The 18,152-nt window shown below is 38.3% G+C and overlaps 1 protein-coding gene across 5 annotated transcripts in view; it reads right to left on the bottom strand.

Moving 5' to 3' along the window:
• The window catches only part of TOMM70 (translocase of outer mitochondrial membrane 70), a gene marked incomplete at its 5' end in the record, with an annotated part of 39,077 nt that overhangs the window by 5,996 nt on the left and 14,929 nt on the right, over positions 1–18,152 (bottom strand). For all 5 annotated transcript variants that reach the window (XM_083736759.1, XM_083736761.1, XM_083736758.1 and 2 more), the window contains 10 exons: positions 796–918; positions 2,645–2,742; positions 2,938–3,054; positions 3,246–3,353; positions 4,260–4,394; positions 6,011–6,218; positions 8,921–9,069; positions 9,960–10,069; positions 10,286–10,412; positions 12,258–12,431. In XM_083736759.1, coding sequence (XP_083592885.1) covers positions 796–918; positions 2,645–2,742; positions 2,938–3,054; positions 3,246–3,353; positions 4,260–4,394; positions 6,011–6,218; positions 8,921–9,069; positions 9,960–10,069; positions 10,286–10,412; positions 12,258–12,431 — 1,349 coding nt within the window. The remainder of the gene's footprint in view (positions 1–795; positions 919–2,644; positions 2,743–2,937; positions 3,055–3,245; positions 3,354–4,259; positions 4,395–6,010; positions 6,219–8,920; positions 9,070–9,959; positions 10,070–10,285; positions 10,413–12,257; positions 12,432–18,152) is intronic.

Here is an 18,152-nt window from a genome sequence, read left to right as displayed (position 1 = left end):
ATGTCAGTGAGACCACATTGTTCTCTACTACAGAACTGGCCCAGGGTTATAGTGCTTTTGTCCAAGGTTGGTTTCCAGCCAGGAAGCTTTTCAAAGTTTAGTAGCATGGAATGCATAATAGCTGCTTGTCTGTTGACAAGCTGGAATTGTAATTGCACCAATATGATAGTAGAGAACTGATACTGGTTTAGTAACAGCTGATGTCAAAATGCACTTCAGCTGAAGAAAAATCAACATCAGTTCTGCAAAGGAAGTTGCTAATGACTTAAAGCACTTGTTTTCAACTAGTACATCAGTACCTAACTAGAGAAGCATTTCTCAACCTTGGGTCCCATATGCTGTTAGACTACCACTCCCATAGCCAGAAGGAGAAGCAATCATGGATAATGGGAGTGGTAGTTCAACATCATCTGAGGACCCAAGGTTGTGAAAGACTGTACTAGAGGATCGGAGCCTGATCCAAGGGATTTTAACTTGGCACCTAGAATAGAGAAGAGGGAGACGGGCAATGAAGCTTATCCCTTTGCTATACCAGCAGGGTTGGAGTACTGGATCAAGCTGGTGGATGGATCCTTACTTCCCAAACCCCACAGGGTCACTCTGACAAGCGTGTGGAACCATTTCCTTTGCAGACTGGCTTGACAGTGTCAGGGGACAATTATCAGGCTCGTGTGCCAGAAGTTCCCCACTGCTGTGCTATAGGACCATCTGCTTCCAACAGTCTTGAAGGAAGAAGTCTGATGACAGTAATGTAGCATTCTAGACTCCCAAACTGGGGGGGGAAATGGTACTTACCTTTGCACTTCAATTGTCCCCATAGTTTCATATGCAAAGTCACATTTGTTATCAATTTCAATGGCTTTGCTTATAAGTTCCAAACCTTTATCTAAATCCTGCTTCCACTGAAGTTGAAGTAAACTGCAATAAAAACAATTGCAGGCCTAAGTGAACTGTATGAAAACAACAGACCTAACGTAGTAGCATTCTAAGAAAGAAAATACATTCTGAAAAAGTAAAGAGTCCTGCAGTCAAGTAGGCTCTGGATCCAAGTCAGATGTAGTCATTTACATATACAGTGGTACCTTGGTTTGCAAACATTTTGGATTATAAACACGTCAAATCCGGAAGTGTGTGTCTCAGTTTGCAAACTTTTTTTGGATTACAACCCCTTTTTGGGATTACGAACAAATTATTTTTGGAAGCCCCATTGACAAAAGCACACCTTAGGTTACAACTTGCTTTGGTTTACAAACAGACCTCTGGAACGGATTATGACTGTAAACCAAGGTACTACTGTATACCTTTTGTGACAATATAGAGGCTGGATTCTATTTAAACATGCCAACTTTTGTCTTTGTCAACAGCACAGCTGGATTCAAATGAGGTGAGAGTTCTTGGACAGAAATCCAACAGTTACTGTTGAAGGCAGAAGGTGAAACATTAAGCCTCTCTATCAGTTCAATCACACCTTTCAATCCAGCACATACCAAGCAGATACCTATTTATAAATTAACGATTACAGCTTGAATCCAGTGTGTCCCTACCACGAGGCTCCCATTAGAATGAATCAGTTTTCCACCCTTCAGTCCTCTCTGCAATCCCGCACACGTTTCAAGAAGAGGGGGAAAGATAAAACTAGCAACAACGATTATTTCACTTCTTCTACTGGGGGCATCCCATAAGCAGAGCTCCGTTCATGGGAACTCTGGATCCAACCCAATAATATCGCTATACCTTTAAAACATTGTAATGTTACATTATTACCACCAATAAAGTGAGATTTCCAGAAAATTATGGATTAGAATTTTTTCCAAAATATTTACAGCTGCCCTTAAATGCTGGAGATCTGATTTAGCATGTTTGACTTTCATTTAGTAAAACAAAATTACAAGAAACAGGTCTTACTAATTTAATATGTTGCATAAATATCGGAGTAGATTTTCCAGTAGCAATGAACTGAAATATGTGATTAGGAAAAAATGGAATTCCTTAGTGTGATTTTAATTCAGTATTCAAACAAACTCAAAGCTTCAATTGAATTTTTTTATTGAAATGAGTATGTGTATCAATACTTTTAAAATACACATAACTACTCAATAGCATATTTAATTTCAGTGGAAGGATTCAATGTGGAGGCACTGTTAACATATTTATTTTAGTATGCCTGAAAAGTTGCACATATAGATACTTAGGATTATTCATTCTGTCACTAGTACTGCATAAAACTAAGTGGAACATTTTAACTGAAAGATAACATAGTGGAATTTTTTCCACACCACGTCCATTTGCTAGGGAAGGATTTTATCCCTCTTTGTCACCCACCTGATGGAACGGCTTCCATCAGTGTAATGGAGAGCAAATAAGTTTTCAGTGATTCTCCTCCCTCCAATATAACCTGTTTAAGAGTCCCTTAACCTTTTGGACCACAGACTGGAGCACAAGAGGAACAGGTCATCCAAAACTGTTTCAATCCCCATTTTCTTAACAGAAGCTTTACCATCAGTTGAGCGACAGAACTGGATACAATCTTTTTAGACAGATTATTTCAGATCTAAAATTTAGGAGACGTTTTCACACATACAATAAACCACAAAAGCGGACCTGCAGATAAGTCATAAATGTAGCAAGCAAGTATAGTACTTACCCTTTATGAACATAAGTAGTAGCATTATCTGGCTCGAGATCAATACATTTATCGTACATTTCATCAGCTTTGCCAAATTGCTGCTGATCTGTTAATGCCTGTATGAATAAACATAATTGAATAATGAAAGAAGATGTAGTTTAAAGACTAAGTTCCCATTCTTGTATACCTCTCCAAAAATAAGTGGCATATACTAGCCCAATCTGTTAGCACATGAAGTATCAAGAAGTATTATTTATTGAATTGGTTCATGATAATACACAATTTCTTCACAACTGAAGAGAAACATATACCTGGGCATATAGTGCATAGCCTTCAGCACACCTCGGGAATTTTTTAATAACATCTTCAAAGCCTTTCATTGCTGACTGTACTTGTAAAGCGTTATTTCCAGTATAGGCTTGACGATACTGTTAAAAAAAAAAGTGACTATGTAAAAAATAAAAACATGGCAGAAAACTAATTTATTGTCATTTAACGTGCAAGCAATAACTAATACATTCTGAAATGTAAACCGTCAACTTCCTGAAAGCGAAACAGTATTTTGACAAAATATTTGACTGCTTGACAGTAAAATCCTAATAAAACCCCATATACTTACCAATGCAAAGCATTTCTGTGCTTGTGCCAAGGCAGAATCTGGCCGCAAACGGATACATTCATCAAAATCTTCTACTGCATCTTCAACTTGGTCAAGCAGAATTTTTAGCTAACACAAAGAAAGAGTTATGAGCAAAGCTCTGCATGCTGTACAAGGAAAAGTCAATGCCACTGATAGAAATACCAGAAAAAAATCATTCCACACTCTAATTACCAGGGAAGATAGGCCTACTCCAATTAGAAAATATATTTTGCATGGGTCATTTCTAACCAGCTGCCTAGTACTTGTCTCTTGTTTATCGCAAGTTTAGCATCCATCCCCATTTAACACTAATCTTGTACTTCTCTCCAGTTGCTTACGTTTTAGCAGTTAAGAGTTATTTAAGAACTACTCAAATATCAAAGCACAGTTGTCAATCTCTCTCTCTCTCTCTCTCTCTAATATTCTGTAACAATATACAGTGGTGCCTCACAAGACGAAAAGAATGCGTTCCGCGATTCTCTTCGTCTAGCGTTTTTTCATCTTGTGAAGCAAGCCCATTGACGGCTTATCGGCTTAGCGCTATTAGCGGCTTATCGGCTTAGCGGATCAGCTGATAAGCGGCTTAGAAAAAGGGGGGAGGGGAAAAACCCACAGGAACTCGCAAGACATTTTCGTCTTGCGAAGCAAGCCCATAGGGAAATTCGTTTTGCGAAGCGCCTCCAAAACGGAAAACCCTTTCGTCTAGCGGGTTTTCCGTCTTGCGAGGCATTCGTCTTGCGGGGCACCACTGTACTCTATAACTATCTATCTATATGTTACAGAGTATCTGATTTTGAAATAATCAAAACAACTCCTACCTACTACGAACTATCCCTGGATTATCACTTTACATTCTACTATTTTAATATTATATAGATATTTGCATTGGTATGTATGCCACCCTGTAATCCCTTTGTGGATGAAGGTATGGGTGGGAAATTTAATAAAATAAAATAATAATAAAAATAAAAATTTAATAAGTAAAATAAATACCTGCCCTCTGTGATGGTAAACATCTGCATTCTGAGGATCAATATCGGCAGCCATATTAAAATCTTGAGTAGAGAGCAGAGGTTGTTGTTGTTGCATATACATACTGCCTCGCTTGATGAGGGCATTAGCACGAAGCTGTTAAAAGGAATAATGGAAATTATAGCTGCCAGCTAAGAAGTCTTTTCAGAGTTTTAGGCTGCGTTAGTCATCCCACTTACCTGGGAGTAAGCCCCAAGGAATTAAATGGTACTTACTTCTGAGTAGACATAATTAGGACTGCAGCCCAAGTTCTGATAGCATAGTTTTGATCAATCAGATCAATCAGTCATGGAGTCCTAGACTTGGGTAGTATTTGCAATCTGAACATGATACTGAACAAAATTACTACCATTTAAACTGTTAAGAACCCCCAAACAAGGCTTAAAGCAGGCCATGACACAGTTAAAGGTAAAGGTAAAGGTACCCCTGCCCGTACGGGCCAGTCTTGACAGACTCTGGGGTTGTGCGCCCATCTCACTCAAGAGGCCAGGGGCCAGCGCTGTCCGGAGACACTTCCGGGTCACGTGGCCAGCGTGACATCGCTGCTCTGGCGAGCCAGAGCCGCACACGGAAACGCCGTTTACCTTCCCGCTGGTAAGCGGTCCCTATTTATCTACTTGCACCCGGAGGTGCTTTCGAACTGCTAGGTTGGCAGGCGCTGGGACCGAGCAGCGGGAGCGCACCCCGCCGCAGGGATTCGAACCGCCGACCTTTCGATCGGCAAGTCCTAGGCGCTGAGGCTTTAACCCACAGTGCCACCTGCGTCCCCTACCATGACACAGTTACAGGAAGACAAATATCCTAGATCCAGAGAACTGAATTGGATTCTTTGTTCTTCATTCCTCCCATAACACAGGGCTAGTCATATTATATTGAAGACCCAGGCACCCTTGTTATGATCTGGTATTTCTCTTACTCCTTCTGCAATTTAAGTTTCATATAGCCCTGGCATGGGGAACCTTTGGGCCTCCAGATGTTGCTCAACTAAAACTCTCATAAGCTCCAGCAAGCAAAGCCAATAACCAGCAATGATGGGAGTTGTAATTCAGAAACATCAGGAGGGCCAAACGTTCCACATGCCTGATATACCCTAAGGCAGAAATACATATGGTGGCTCATGGCCAATCAGTGGTTAATAGAAACTTTGTGAGCAGTTTGTCAGGAAATGGTTATGCAGGGTTTCACTTCTTGGTTAGGTTTCACTTCCTGGTTAGGAGTCAGAAGTTCTTTAGAAGTCTGAAGCAAAGATGCAATTTATGGCCAGGTCTCCTTGGCCAAAAATTTGAAATTCGCCCATTTCTAGGATAATTTTGTTTAATGTCTGTTACACAATGGGTGAAAGTAAATATTGGGCAATGTATAATGCCAATCCTGTGCTTGCAAGGAACTGAAGGGGAGAAAAGGCCAGCAATATGCTTAATTCTTAGTCCACCACTTTTCCTCTGTATATGCCCTCCACCCCCACCCCCAGGGTAGTGGAAATTATTTTCAACATTCACTTATTGAATTTATTGAAAAAACACTTAAGCCATCACACTTGAATCCTCAAAAGGCATAGTAATGACAAAATGTACTGGCTGAGGTCAGGTAAGAGGCAACATGGTTACTTATATATTCTACTCAACAGCAGAATCACAGAAATAAATGAACAGAATATCACTGCTTCATCAATTGCAAAACATTTCAGGAAAATAAACACATTCATCACTCACCTTTACATTGGCATCTTCCATGCCAATAACCTGATTCAGATCAGGTTTGGCAGCATTTGCATTACCAATAAGCAGGTAGAACGTAGCTCTTAATAGTAAAGCTTCTGCCATATATTTTCCTTTAGCCTCAATTTCTTTAGTACACTCACTAATTATTTTGTCATAGTTTTCTTCTTCCATATATTTCTTTGCCTTTAAATAGCCAGAGCTGAAAATAACATGCATAGTGGTCATTAATGGACAGTGAGGAATTCTCCCTAGTTTTAATAAAAAATTATGGAGAAGGCATTTTGGGTGGTATCACTGGCCTATACATTAATTCACAAACAAATGGTCCAAAATATCCTATTCCTCATCAATCCAGCTTTTAAATTTTCAAATATGCAAATTAATAATTTACTTGGGTGTTATCAGAACTATTTCAACAGACAGCACATATTAAAGCACACAATCAAATAGCAGATAAATGTTCAAAAATGTTTCAAGAATTTATCTTAAAAAAAGGTTTAAGTATCCCAAGTACTCTGACTTTGTAAGGTGGCGATGGCCTTGAAACTAATGGTTTGAGTAACCTCCAGTTCAGAATGTTCATGTGTCCCGATTGACTGGTTGAATCAAATGCACTGTGTGTACACGCGCATGCGCACACACACCACTCTTCAATGTGTAGCTTATGGTGCCATTCCTTTGCTATCTATGACCCGTCTTCAGCAAAACTGAACATTCTCTTGAAACTGAACAACTGTCACTTCTCTTTTTGTATGCTCTCATACTCAAGTATCAAAAGAATAATTTCTGCTGCTCAGAAAATAAAATATTGATTTTATTTATTTAAAAGACTTTAATATTACCCTTTATTTAATACTAGCTTTCAACAACAAAATTCCCAGGTAGCTATCAGAAATGAAGCTAAACACAAACCTTTGTTCTAGTAATACCTGAGATTTAACATCTAATCCCACTATTTGCACATTTATAAACCAAAGTGTCTGTGCTTTGGGTATTCCTTTCATAATAAGGAAGCATTTGTTTTTAAAAAGCAATAAATGTTTTTGCTTATTGTTTAAATTTATACATTTTCTTTTTGCAAATATGCCTAACACTCTGAAAATGATTCTCCTCCTGCACTACAAACATATTCTACAGTATCAGGCAAGTTGGTAGTGTACAGCTAGGGCAAACTTAAGCCATGTTCTAAGCAATTATTTTCCTTACAGATTTTCAAAGCTGAAATATACAGCACCATGCATTTTACTTTCCTTAGAAAGCATGCTTTAGAAACATAACAGTTTGTCTACTTAATTCTAAGAAAATGTCACTTTCTGTGTACTTCTTCGATCGATACCTATCTTTCTGACTTAGCGGACCACCACAGAGGGAGGTATATACCTAATATTCCTGATGACTTAAGCCAAGGAAGGAATCATAAAAGGGATGCAAAATGTCATGCTCCCTCACCCCAGCCTTCTTTCTTTCACTCTTTCCTCCTGCTAGCTCTAGCCATGGTAAAGTGTTGAGATGGTACCAACTATAACCAGGCTTCAATTAATGCCTAACTAGAATTTTAAGATAGTAAAAAACAAATCCTGGTTAATATTAACCGTGTCTGACCCACAAAAGTAGGGAAGCAAATACGCATTTGTCACAATGCTAATATTTTAAGCACAGTTAAAGCAACATCAGGATAATTATGTCTAGACAAGTCCACAGATCAGTCTCTATACCCGAGCACTGGAAAATGCACAATCTAACATCAATTTTTTAAAAAAGATATGGGGGTGGGGGGTGGGGAGATCCTGGAAATTACAGGCTGGTTACTGATGGAATGTATTGTTAAAGATTAAATAACCAAGCATATAGAAAAACAAGGCTTGCTGAAGTAGAACCAGGATGCCTTCTGCTAGGATAAGACCTGTCTCACTAACCTATTAAGAGCTCTTTGAGAGTGTAAGGAATTATATAGGTCCTCTTATGGATCAGGAATTGGTTAAGTAAAAGGAAGCAAAGAGTTGGAATAAATGGGCTGTTCTCCCAATAGAGGGATGTAGGAAGCAGAGTCCCACAAGGGACTTGTGCTTTTTAACTTGTTCATAAACAGCCTATAGTTATTGAACTGGTCTTTGACCGTAATAAGAAATTACTTACTTACTAGCCTAGAGTTAAGGGTGAGTAGTGAGGTGGCCAAGTTTGCTTTTGATATTAAGTTGTTCAGGGTCATAACAATAACCAAAATGTGAAAAGAGGATTAGACAAATTAATGAAGGATGAGACTCTCCTGCTATTGTGCTCAGGGCCTGCTTCTGGCCTTCCAATATGCATCTGGTTGGCCCTTCTATAAATGTCTGTCTAGAAGACAAGAAACTAACAACAAAACCAAATACCAGTTTCCAAGTTGAGGATAGAGACATTTAATTACACTTTTATCCAATGATAGAAATGAAAACTATTATTATCATTAAAAACAAGCAGCAGCAAACATTAATTGGGGGGACCCCATTTCCACAAAAAGTTGAAAATGTTTTGCAAGTCTTAAAGTCTCACACCCTCTTTTTAAGAAAGGAAATCATGTAACATGCCTTCCTACAACATTGCTGAAAATCACTTCTTGCTCACTGTCACATCTACCCATCAACCATACCTTATTACAAAATCACACACCCTTACACACAAATACATTAGCTAGTAACCTGTTACTCCGTGTAGGTGCCACAAGCAAAAGGTGAGCTGGTCCTCACACTGGATGCAGACTCCTACTACTGGAAGGAATGTAAGCACTAGCTTTATTTAAATTTTCCTGTTTAATTATATGTGATACCACAGCAAAAGTCCATAGTTATAAAGATGCAGAACAGACAATGATGAATACTAGAAAACCGAAAATTTACTCACTTAAGTTTATCATTTACTTACTTTTCTTTTATGACAGATGCTTCTCCTTCTTTATCTTTATCTTCATCAGATTTCTCTCCCCTAAGAAGTGGCTGGGAGATAATGTCATCCGTGAAAGAGCTGAAGTATGATTTGATAAATTGTGGTGAAGGCATCAGAGGTTCTCTGTTCTGAAATAAGATGGACAGTGTTGTGTCAAATGCCATTTCTAATTTTTTTATCAGTCAATGGCAAGTAACTAATCCAACTGAAATTAGCACACAATTTAATTACACTTTTAAAAAACTGATTTCTGGTTCAATTTCTAGGTGCAGTTGGTGGCAGCCTATGAAGTAGTAAACCGTCTGGCCAGGGTTTTGGAAGCACTATTCCTTCCTTGTCAGCCTGCTAATTCTTTTCCATCTTCATGAAGACCCTTCTTCTATTCCCACACCTAAATTAAGGGGGTGTTAATGAGGGTGCTAATTCTCACTCGAGAATACTCTTTCATGGAAAATCTGGATGAACACCATGCTGTTATTAATATTCCAGTTCAGGAGGACTCTTTTCCTGTAATATTGATACAACTGCTGATGTATTGCTGGTTTACCATGATCACTGGTATTGTAGTTGATTCGTTGCTACTGAAACTGATAATTAAACTATCTACAACACTTTATCCTACTGAAATCAAAGTATGTCTAACATAAATAAGACATACCTCCATTTCCCTTCCCTTCCTGTTTTTCTTATGTTTACCTTTAAATAATAAGATGTTTAGGGTAGGAACCTGGTTTTTGTTCTTTGTGGAGAGCCATGTATATACTGGAACATGGTTGTTTTTTGGCATGGTATGCAGAAAAAGAAGGATAAATATTGTAAAGTATCTGACTTGTGGACTTGCTGTTTCTATTGCCTGTATCGGCTACTCCTACTGTGGTTATCACGAATCCTTACTTTCACTAGGACCAGTTTTCAAATCACTTCACACGTGCTGTAAAAACCATTAGCACAACTTTATTCTTGTAGCCCCCACCAAATGGCAGGCGTGTTACTATCACAACCAATATTGAAAACATACCTTATATTTTTCTTTGGCCTTTTCTTTCCCAAGAAGTTTAAGAACTTTATCAGCTAGCAACATACTTTGCTGATTTTGAAAGCCTTCTAAAATGCACACTGCAGTGACATCTGGGAATTATAAACAGAAAACAATGATATGAATTATGAGTTCTTTAATCCTTGAAAAACTTTATAGCCAGTTGCCACAATGTACATTTTATCCCTCTGAACACATGGCTTATACATAACCCTCTTTGCAGCCAAGGATTTTTAAAATAAACTTATATTCTTTTGCTGAATTCAAACAACTTCTACCTCTTTAACTTTAAAGTACAACATACTCACCTTCTAAACATTCTTTCTTATTGTCTAGCTTCTCATGTGCCTTTGCACGCCTGAAGAGGGCTTTTATGTATCTGGGATTTAGCTCAACTGCCTTTGTACAGTCTTGTGCTACCTCTTTCCATTTTTGCTGTAGATAGAAGAATAACCAGTTACAAATAAGCTATTTTCTCAAAGGAAAAAAATTACAGGAGATTTCTACCACTCTTAACACTGCAACTTAGTATGCTTTAATAGTTTTTAGTCTGAAATGATCTTATCTTCAGATGCTGCTCTAGATTTAAGTTACAAATCCATCAATGCAAGCCTATGCTTGTTTACTTAAGAGCTAAGTCCCAGTGTACTCTATGCAACTTACTCCCAGGTTGATGTGTTTAGGATTACAGAAAATGGTTACAACTACAGAGTAGTCTTACTAAAGTATTAGTAAACAGTTTGACCACAAAGCATATCAATTTTTTGCTCTCAAAGTAGCATCTTGGAGACAGATGTCCGGGAAAGCAAAGAGCAGAAGCAGCCAGTCAAAAAGGAAACCGGGAAACTCTGCAACCCAATAAGAAAATGAGTGCGTGCATGCTAAAACAAGATTTTCTAAAAAGAGATACAGCTGGTAGGAAGAAGTATTCAAAGCCTAGTGAAATCAAGACCTGGTACTGTACTATTCAAGCCTGAATAATGCAAATAAAGAATACTTCTAATAAGCATGTTTCTAAGTATCTTATTAAAAGCAAGTTTGCTACTGCAACTAAATTTAATGCAATCCTCCCTCTATGATTCTTATACTCAGAACTAAGACCACTGTGTTCCATGTGGCTTATTCCCTTGTAAATGTGTGTAGGAATGCAGGCTTGGGCAGATTGTTTGCTGGAGAGGTAAGCTTTCAAATAGACAAACAACATTTATCCTGCTTGCAAATTTCTTATCAGTTTCTGTCAAAATGGTTTGCCATCTCACCTAGTCACACAAATTACTGGATTTGAAATTCAGTACTACTGTAATTCATAAATTCAATGTGTTAATACATTTTTCAGTTTGGTCATGAGTGATTGCAAATAAAAATGGAAATATAAATTTATCAGCTTTAAATGTTTTGAGTATGGAGAGCAGTATATTTATTAATTTTCTAGAGCAGCATTAGGACAAAAGTAAATATAGTTTGCAGAATACAGAAACAGTAGAGTAAGCCGAAAAACACAGAGAGTAGCCAGTATTTAATCAGAAATGTAAGGTATGGAAGTTTAGAAATCTAGCACTCCAAGAAACAGTGTCATCTTTAAAACCAAGAGGATCTCAGGTTCCATTTCAAAAACACGGTCAGGCAACTGGGAATGTTATAATTTGTATAAGGCAGTGGTCTTTAGGAGATGCAACACAGCCATGTGTGAATCCTGCAATTCAGAACTTCCAAACTACAAAACTCACGAGTTTCATTTGGGTGTTCAAACAGCCTAACAAGGCAGGATATGCCCAAGTCCTTTGCTGCCCCCTCCATGCAAATGGGGAACAAGTGAGACAGCTTCAGTTAACCACAGCTTCATGTGTGAACTGGGAAACTATGGTTAATGGCTCCCAAACAAGCCAGGATTTGTTATCCAACTTTAAACTATGGTTTAATAAATTCACTTGTTTGGAAGGCATGAACCAGTTTCCCAGTTTGTATTTATCATGAAGCAATAGTTAACTTCTCCTTCATGGTTTGTTTCCCTGCTCACATGAAGAGGATGTGTCTGAGTGCATGGAACTCATGCATATCCTGGATACTTAAGTCTGAATTTGATCATGAAAACAAGGTCTATGTGCTGCTTCTCCCTACCAATGAATTGCAAACAGCAAGTAGCACTTGTGAATTAGAAGAATTTTAAACCTCTGCATGTGCGGAGTTTAATGCCTAGGGGGCTAGAACAAATAAAATGTCTAAACATACAAAAAAGCAGGTGAAGTCTATATTAATAATGTTTGTATTTAAGATACATACCAGTTGCTCATATGCTGCAGCTCTGTTCTGATAAAAAGTAGAAAGGTCAGCATTTTTCTCAGGCGGACATAAACTGATGGCTTCAGTATAGCACTGAATGGCTTGCTCATATTTCCCAGCTTTAAAATATTTGTTGCCTTTGTTCTTTGCTGCTTGGGCTCTATCAAGAGGGCTCTGGAAAAAAAGATATATTTACCATTCATACATATTTTGAAAATACAAAAGGGCAGTCTTAATGAAACTTTAAAGTCTCCAGAACCACCTTATAGAAACTGAGATATGAAAACTAGGAGCTAAACAGCACCTTAAACCTAGGTTATGGGCACAACAACGGAATGTCTAGGCACATTTTTTAATAACAAGAATACAAAGCTGAAAATGAATGAACTGCAGCTAAAATATTATGTTCATTTTTCACACAGTCTAGTCCTTCCCCTGCCCGCCCACCCCCGTATATTCTTAAGAGGGTCCCTTCTCCAGTCTTCAGAGAGTATCTGGAAGTGGGGAGGCCGGAAAAGGTCCTCTTTTCCTTCCACTCTGTAGTTTTAATCTGAAATCTTAGGCGCAGTACTGTACCGAGCTCAGAAACTGCTCACACTAATGAAATTCCGTAGCAAAATGCGCCTAGAAAAATGGGAGTTTCGAACACTGATCACAAGAAAGCCACTATTTTATAAAGATGCTCCTTCTATAGGTAAACAAAATACAGCATTCAAAATGTTGCAAAGATTTAAACATTTCCCCCGCCTTTATTTAGAGCAATCTATATAGAGAGCATATTTAGAGGAGGCCTATATGAATCTCAGCTATGTATGGTTATAAAATGATGTGTATAAAAGGCTGCCACAGCTGCCAGCTGAGAGGACTGTTTAAAATATTTCCCTAGCTTTGTGGTGTAGATTTTGCTACCAATTTAAACATAAACATAAATTAAACATACTCTATCACACTAAGATTATTATTTTAATAAATAAAATAGAAGTAGAAGATAAGCCTCTTTTTATTACCAGCACAGGAAGGCAATATAGCTTACACATGTATCTCCTTTCAAGTCCAAGAGAATACACAACTTAAGAGAGAAGACTGTTATCGTCAATGAACATTCTGTGATGCTTCTTGCTTGCTAATAGTTATGAGTGACCAGTTGATACTTGCACAATGACAGCTAACAAGACAGCCTTCATGCTTTCCTGTTGACTTGGAACCTATGACAAGCCTTTGAAAGGCAACATTCTCCAACTAGAAAGGAGGCGCTAAGAGAAATTTGTGTTAGTTTGACCCTTAAATTTGGACTCCTAGAGAGGCAGACAAGAGAGCTGAGTTTTAAGCTGGAGTTGACTAGAACTGGGTTCAGTCTTGGAGCTGAGTGAACTAGTTATTCTCTGGGAATCTCAGGCATGATCAGCAGCTATATTACTAGCTTGCTTGCTTCCATAATGCTTTGCTTATTTTTTGTAAACTAAAAACAAGTATTTATAGGATACCATGTATCTCTAGGGTTTTTTTGTTTTTTTTTGATAAATAAAACACTTCACTCTGTAGCACTGAACCTAGACAATTCTCTGCTCAAGGAAATGAGATGTGTGTTGAGGATGTTACCATGGACTTTTATTATTAAACTGCTCAATGTGCAGCCAAAGTGCTGACATAATTACATTCTCACTTGCATCAATAACTAAGAACACATCTTCAAACACTATGAATTTTGTTTATTTCTAAGGGGTCAAGTGGAAGAATTGACTTCTTCAAAATCAATGTTTTTAAAATTAAGACTCCTAGTTCTGGGGGTATAACATATTTCAATGGTAAAATTTACATTATGGCCTCAATCCAAAGCTTTGTGGATTCCTTTGCAAACACAAGAACTTCAAACATGAAGCAGGCACAGGGCTGTATTGCATGACTTAGAAAATCATGTTGCTCACAATAGAGAATCCCTACAAGCATGCAAAATATCCTCTAATTTCTACATTGTAAGAAAACACATCATAGCAGAAATGTTAATAATTTAGACATTAGTTGCTAACAGATGAAATCTGTACTACCTGTCGAAAACTGCTCAAATGCCATAATAGAGACTTAATGTCATTTAGTCTTGCAAAGGCTGTTTGAATAGTACTTTATGATTACTACCTTGTCTCTCAAACACAAACTCCCTAAATGAGATAATGCAGAAGAGTATATTTCTTCATTTGTAAAGAAAACTATGGTAAAACCAAGCTGATAAAAAGGTTTGTGGTAAAAAGTAAACACTAAAGGAATGTGCATTGGTCTTCATTATTTTTCCATGTCACAAAGCTTATGAACAAGGCCTTTGTTTTTAGGGACAGTGTCTTCTCAAGCAGAATGAGGAATTTGCTGTCATTTAATGGGCATGATCTCAGTGAAGCCAACATATGACAAAAATTGACTAGATATATATAAAAGACAAGTTACAGTTTTTCCTTACAGATGTATAATTAAAAACTTTCTTTCAAACAACACAGGTAACTTTTTATTCTTGTGGTCCAAGATCAGTACCAAAATGCCAGTGAAAAATAACTGGCACCAACCACCTATACCACAAAATGCCTCTCCAACAAAAATGCAGTGCTTGTCTCTATAAGATATTAAAATCCTGAGATTTGGAATACCTTTGGCTAGAAAAAGATTTCCAAATTCTAGGCACCTACATCATTTGTTAAGAAGGATCGATGACTTGGGGACTTTTTAATATTTTCCATTCATTAATACAACAACAACATACAAATGCTATTAAGCTGCCTAAACAATAGAAGATACTTATCCTATTTCACTTTAAAGAAAGGAATATATATATAACTACTCATAAGATCAATAAGTTTTAAAAGTGCACTTTTAAAAATTTGCCATTAATTATTCAACCTGATATGGAAAGTGCTAATATTCATTCTCCAGTGCTTGCAAAGAGAATGCAAGCATTCCAATTTCACAGGATTTCCTCAGATAGATTAAAAAATAAAATTCCAAGCTGGAAACAGAATTAAGCAACTGTTTACATCATGCAATCAGACTACACAGAGCAACTTTGGGAGCTAGTGCACCATGTAAAAAATAAAGCCCTTACTTTAAGCCATGCTTTATATTCCTAATCCATGGCCTGGCATAAATGGCAATTAATAGCTCCCGTCAAATGCAAGAGACTATATACATTTCATTCTAAGATTAGAATGCTGGTAGATCCCCACTATCTAATGACTGCAATCTGCTTAGAAATCTCAAGAGACACCAAGAACTTTCATTTTTATCTATAGGAACATTTACTAAGACAGCAATAAGATGCCTGACTCTACATTAAAACAAGAACTGTTTCCAATTTATGTATCTTCCTCATGAGTATTTATCTCTGCCTTTCTTAACTTGCACTGAATTACCTAGTAAGATTTAGACTGGGAACTAATTCCCAAACTGTGTGGTCATAAGTGCTAAAGTGTGATTTGAAAAAAGTTTCGGAGCCTCAGACTAGGCCATGGGGAAAGACCCCATACAGCTTTAGCTGCCAGTATGTGAAATGAGACACCATCCTGAAGACAAAGATGCACTTGGATTTCCCAAAACAGTCATCAGTTACAGATGGCAAGAGCATGGGAATCTCTGAAGCATTCATTACCACTGCCCAGAAAGCACACCTACATGCTCTGGACACCCTGGGCAGTGACTTAATTAAGCACAGGGGAAAGTAAGCCTCCACTATGATGCACTTTGAACTGGAGCATCCTGCAGTTACAAGGTTTCTTTCGAAATTTAAAAACAAATTTTCTCCTATTTTAATCAAAACTTGTTTATGGAATCAAAAGTTTGAGAAATATTTACATAAAATTTCAAAATATAGGTCTCTAAATCAAAGCTATTGCATTTTATTTCAAAGTAGTCTAGCTGAATCAGACCAAAGGCCCACTTAGTCCAGCATTCTGTTCTGTGACCAACTACATACCTATGAGAAGCCCACAATAAAGATATGAGAACAGCACTTGTGTTCTGGAGCAACTGGTAATCAGAGGCATACAACCGCTGAAACTGGATGTTTATCCTCCTTGCATCTGTCTAACCCAATTTTAAAGTCAACCAAGCTTATGGTCATAACTACCATCCTGTAGCAGTAAATTCTAGTTTAACTATGTGCTGTGTGAAGTACAGTGGTACCTCGGGTTAAGTACTTAATTAGTTCCGGAGGTCCGTTCTTAACGTGAAACTGTTCTTAACCTGAAGCACCACTTTAGCTAATGGGGCCTCCTGCTGCTGCCGCACAACCAGAGCTTGATTTCTGTTCTCATCCTGAAGCAAAGTTCTTAACCTGAGGTACTATTTCTGGGTTAGCGGAGTCTGTAACCTGAAGCATATGTAACCTGAAGCGTATGTAACCCGAGGTACCACTGTACTTCTTTTTCTCTTGTCCTGAATCTTCCAACGTCAGCTTCACTGGATGAGCCCTGGATTCTAGTACAGTGGTACCTTGGTTGTCGAATGGCTTGGCTCCCAAACAAATCAGCTCTCGAACGCCACAAGCCCACAAGTGAGTGTTCTGATTTACGAACGTTTTTTGGAAGCCAAATATCCGACAAGGCTTCCAATTGAGTGCAGGAAGTTCCTGCAGTCAAACAGACTCCCGGAACAGATTAAGTTCAACAACCAAGGTACCACTGTATTATGAAAGGTGAAGAGTGCACTTCTAGCCATGTTCTCCACACAGTGCATCATTTTACACATCTCTATAATGTCTCTCCTTACCTATCTTTTCTTCCAAACAGAGAAGCCCCAAATGTTATATAACTTTTTCTCATAGGGGAATTGCTCCAGGGCTTTGATTATCTGGTTGCACTTTTCTACATCACTTCCAGTTCTGCAATGCCCTAACTAAAGTCAGGTAACCAGAACTGTACAGTTCTGTACACCTATTTCAACAACTACTTATCCCTGTTTTCAGAACATAACAGACACAGGAGCACAAATCTTAGAATCTACATTACAAATAACTAGCCTGTGGCCCTCCAGATGTTGCTGGACTACAACTTCTATCATCTGTGACCCATTCAATATACTTGCTGGGAAGTGGAGCCCAATTACATCTGGACAGTCACAACCACTTAGCTGTCCCGATCTATATCCTCCAGATGGATAAAAATCAGTTCATAAATGCACTGGTTTTTCATGTGCTCAGAGCTCTTTCAAAGAAGCAATAGGCATTATCGGCAAGAGGACTATACCGCATGCATGACTACATAACTGAATTAGCTGCACAGTCCTCACAGACAATGTTCTTAATCCAACTTGTTCTTAAACCAAGGTACCACTGTATATGACCAAAGAGACATGCTTAAGACACTTGGAATGTCCTACACTATAACAGTTAAGAGCTGCCTTGAGGAAGGGCTTTCAAAGGCATTCATACTCTTAAATCCAAACCTATGAAAATATATACTGTATCATCAAGTGGATCCCCCATCTCCCAGTGATGGAGTCTCATAACTGGATTCCCCACTTATTCTAGTAACAGCACTGAGTCTCACAATTGAGGGCTTTGTAAAGGCTAACTAAAGTTCCTATCCCAAGTCAATTACAAATTGGGACCAGACCCTGTCTGAGGTTTGGGTCCAATTTCTAACGGGTATAAAGCCATCTCAGTCCTTTCCACTACAGCAGTTGTTTTTTCCAGCTTGCCAGGGCCAGCAGCAAGAGGCTAGAATCAATGGCGGGGGGGGGGGGATCAGCAACTCGGAGAGGTCGCCCCTGTAATTTACTGGGAAGATTTGATCCTATTCTCCAACCGAAACAGAGCGGCTGCCAGCTGCGCTCCGAAAGAGGAGAGCGAATCGGACAGGGCTGAGGAAACGAGGGCCCTCATGCGCTACGTACATTTAACTCCAACGATCATTCCCG

This window comes from Podarcis gaigeae (genome assembly GCF_964106915.1).
Source record: "Podarcis gaigeae genome assembly, chromosome: 4".
In the NCBI taxonomy this organism is placed as follows: Eukaryota; Metazoa; Chordata; class Lepidosauria; order Squamata; family Lacertidae; genus Podarcis; species Podarcis gaigeae.
This window is presented reverse-complemented; position numbering and strand designations above follow the sequence as displayed.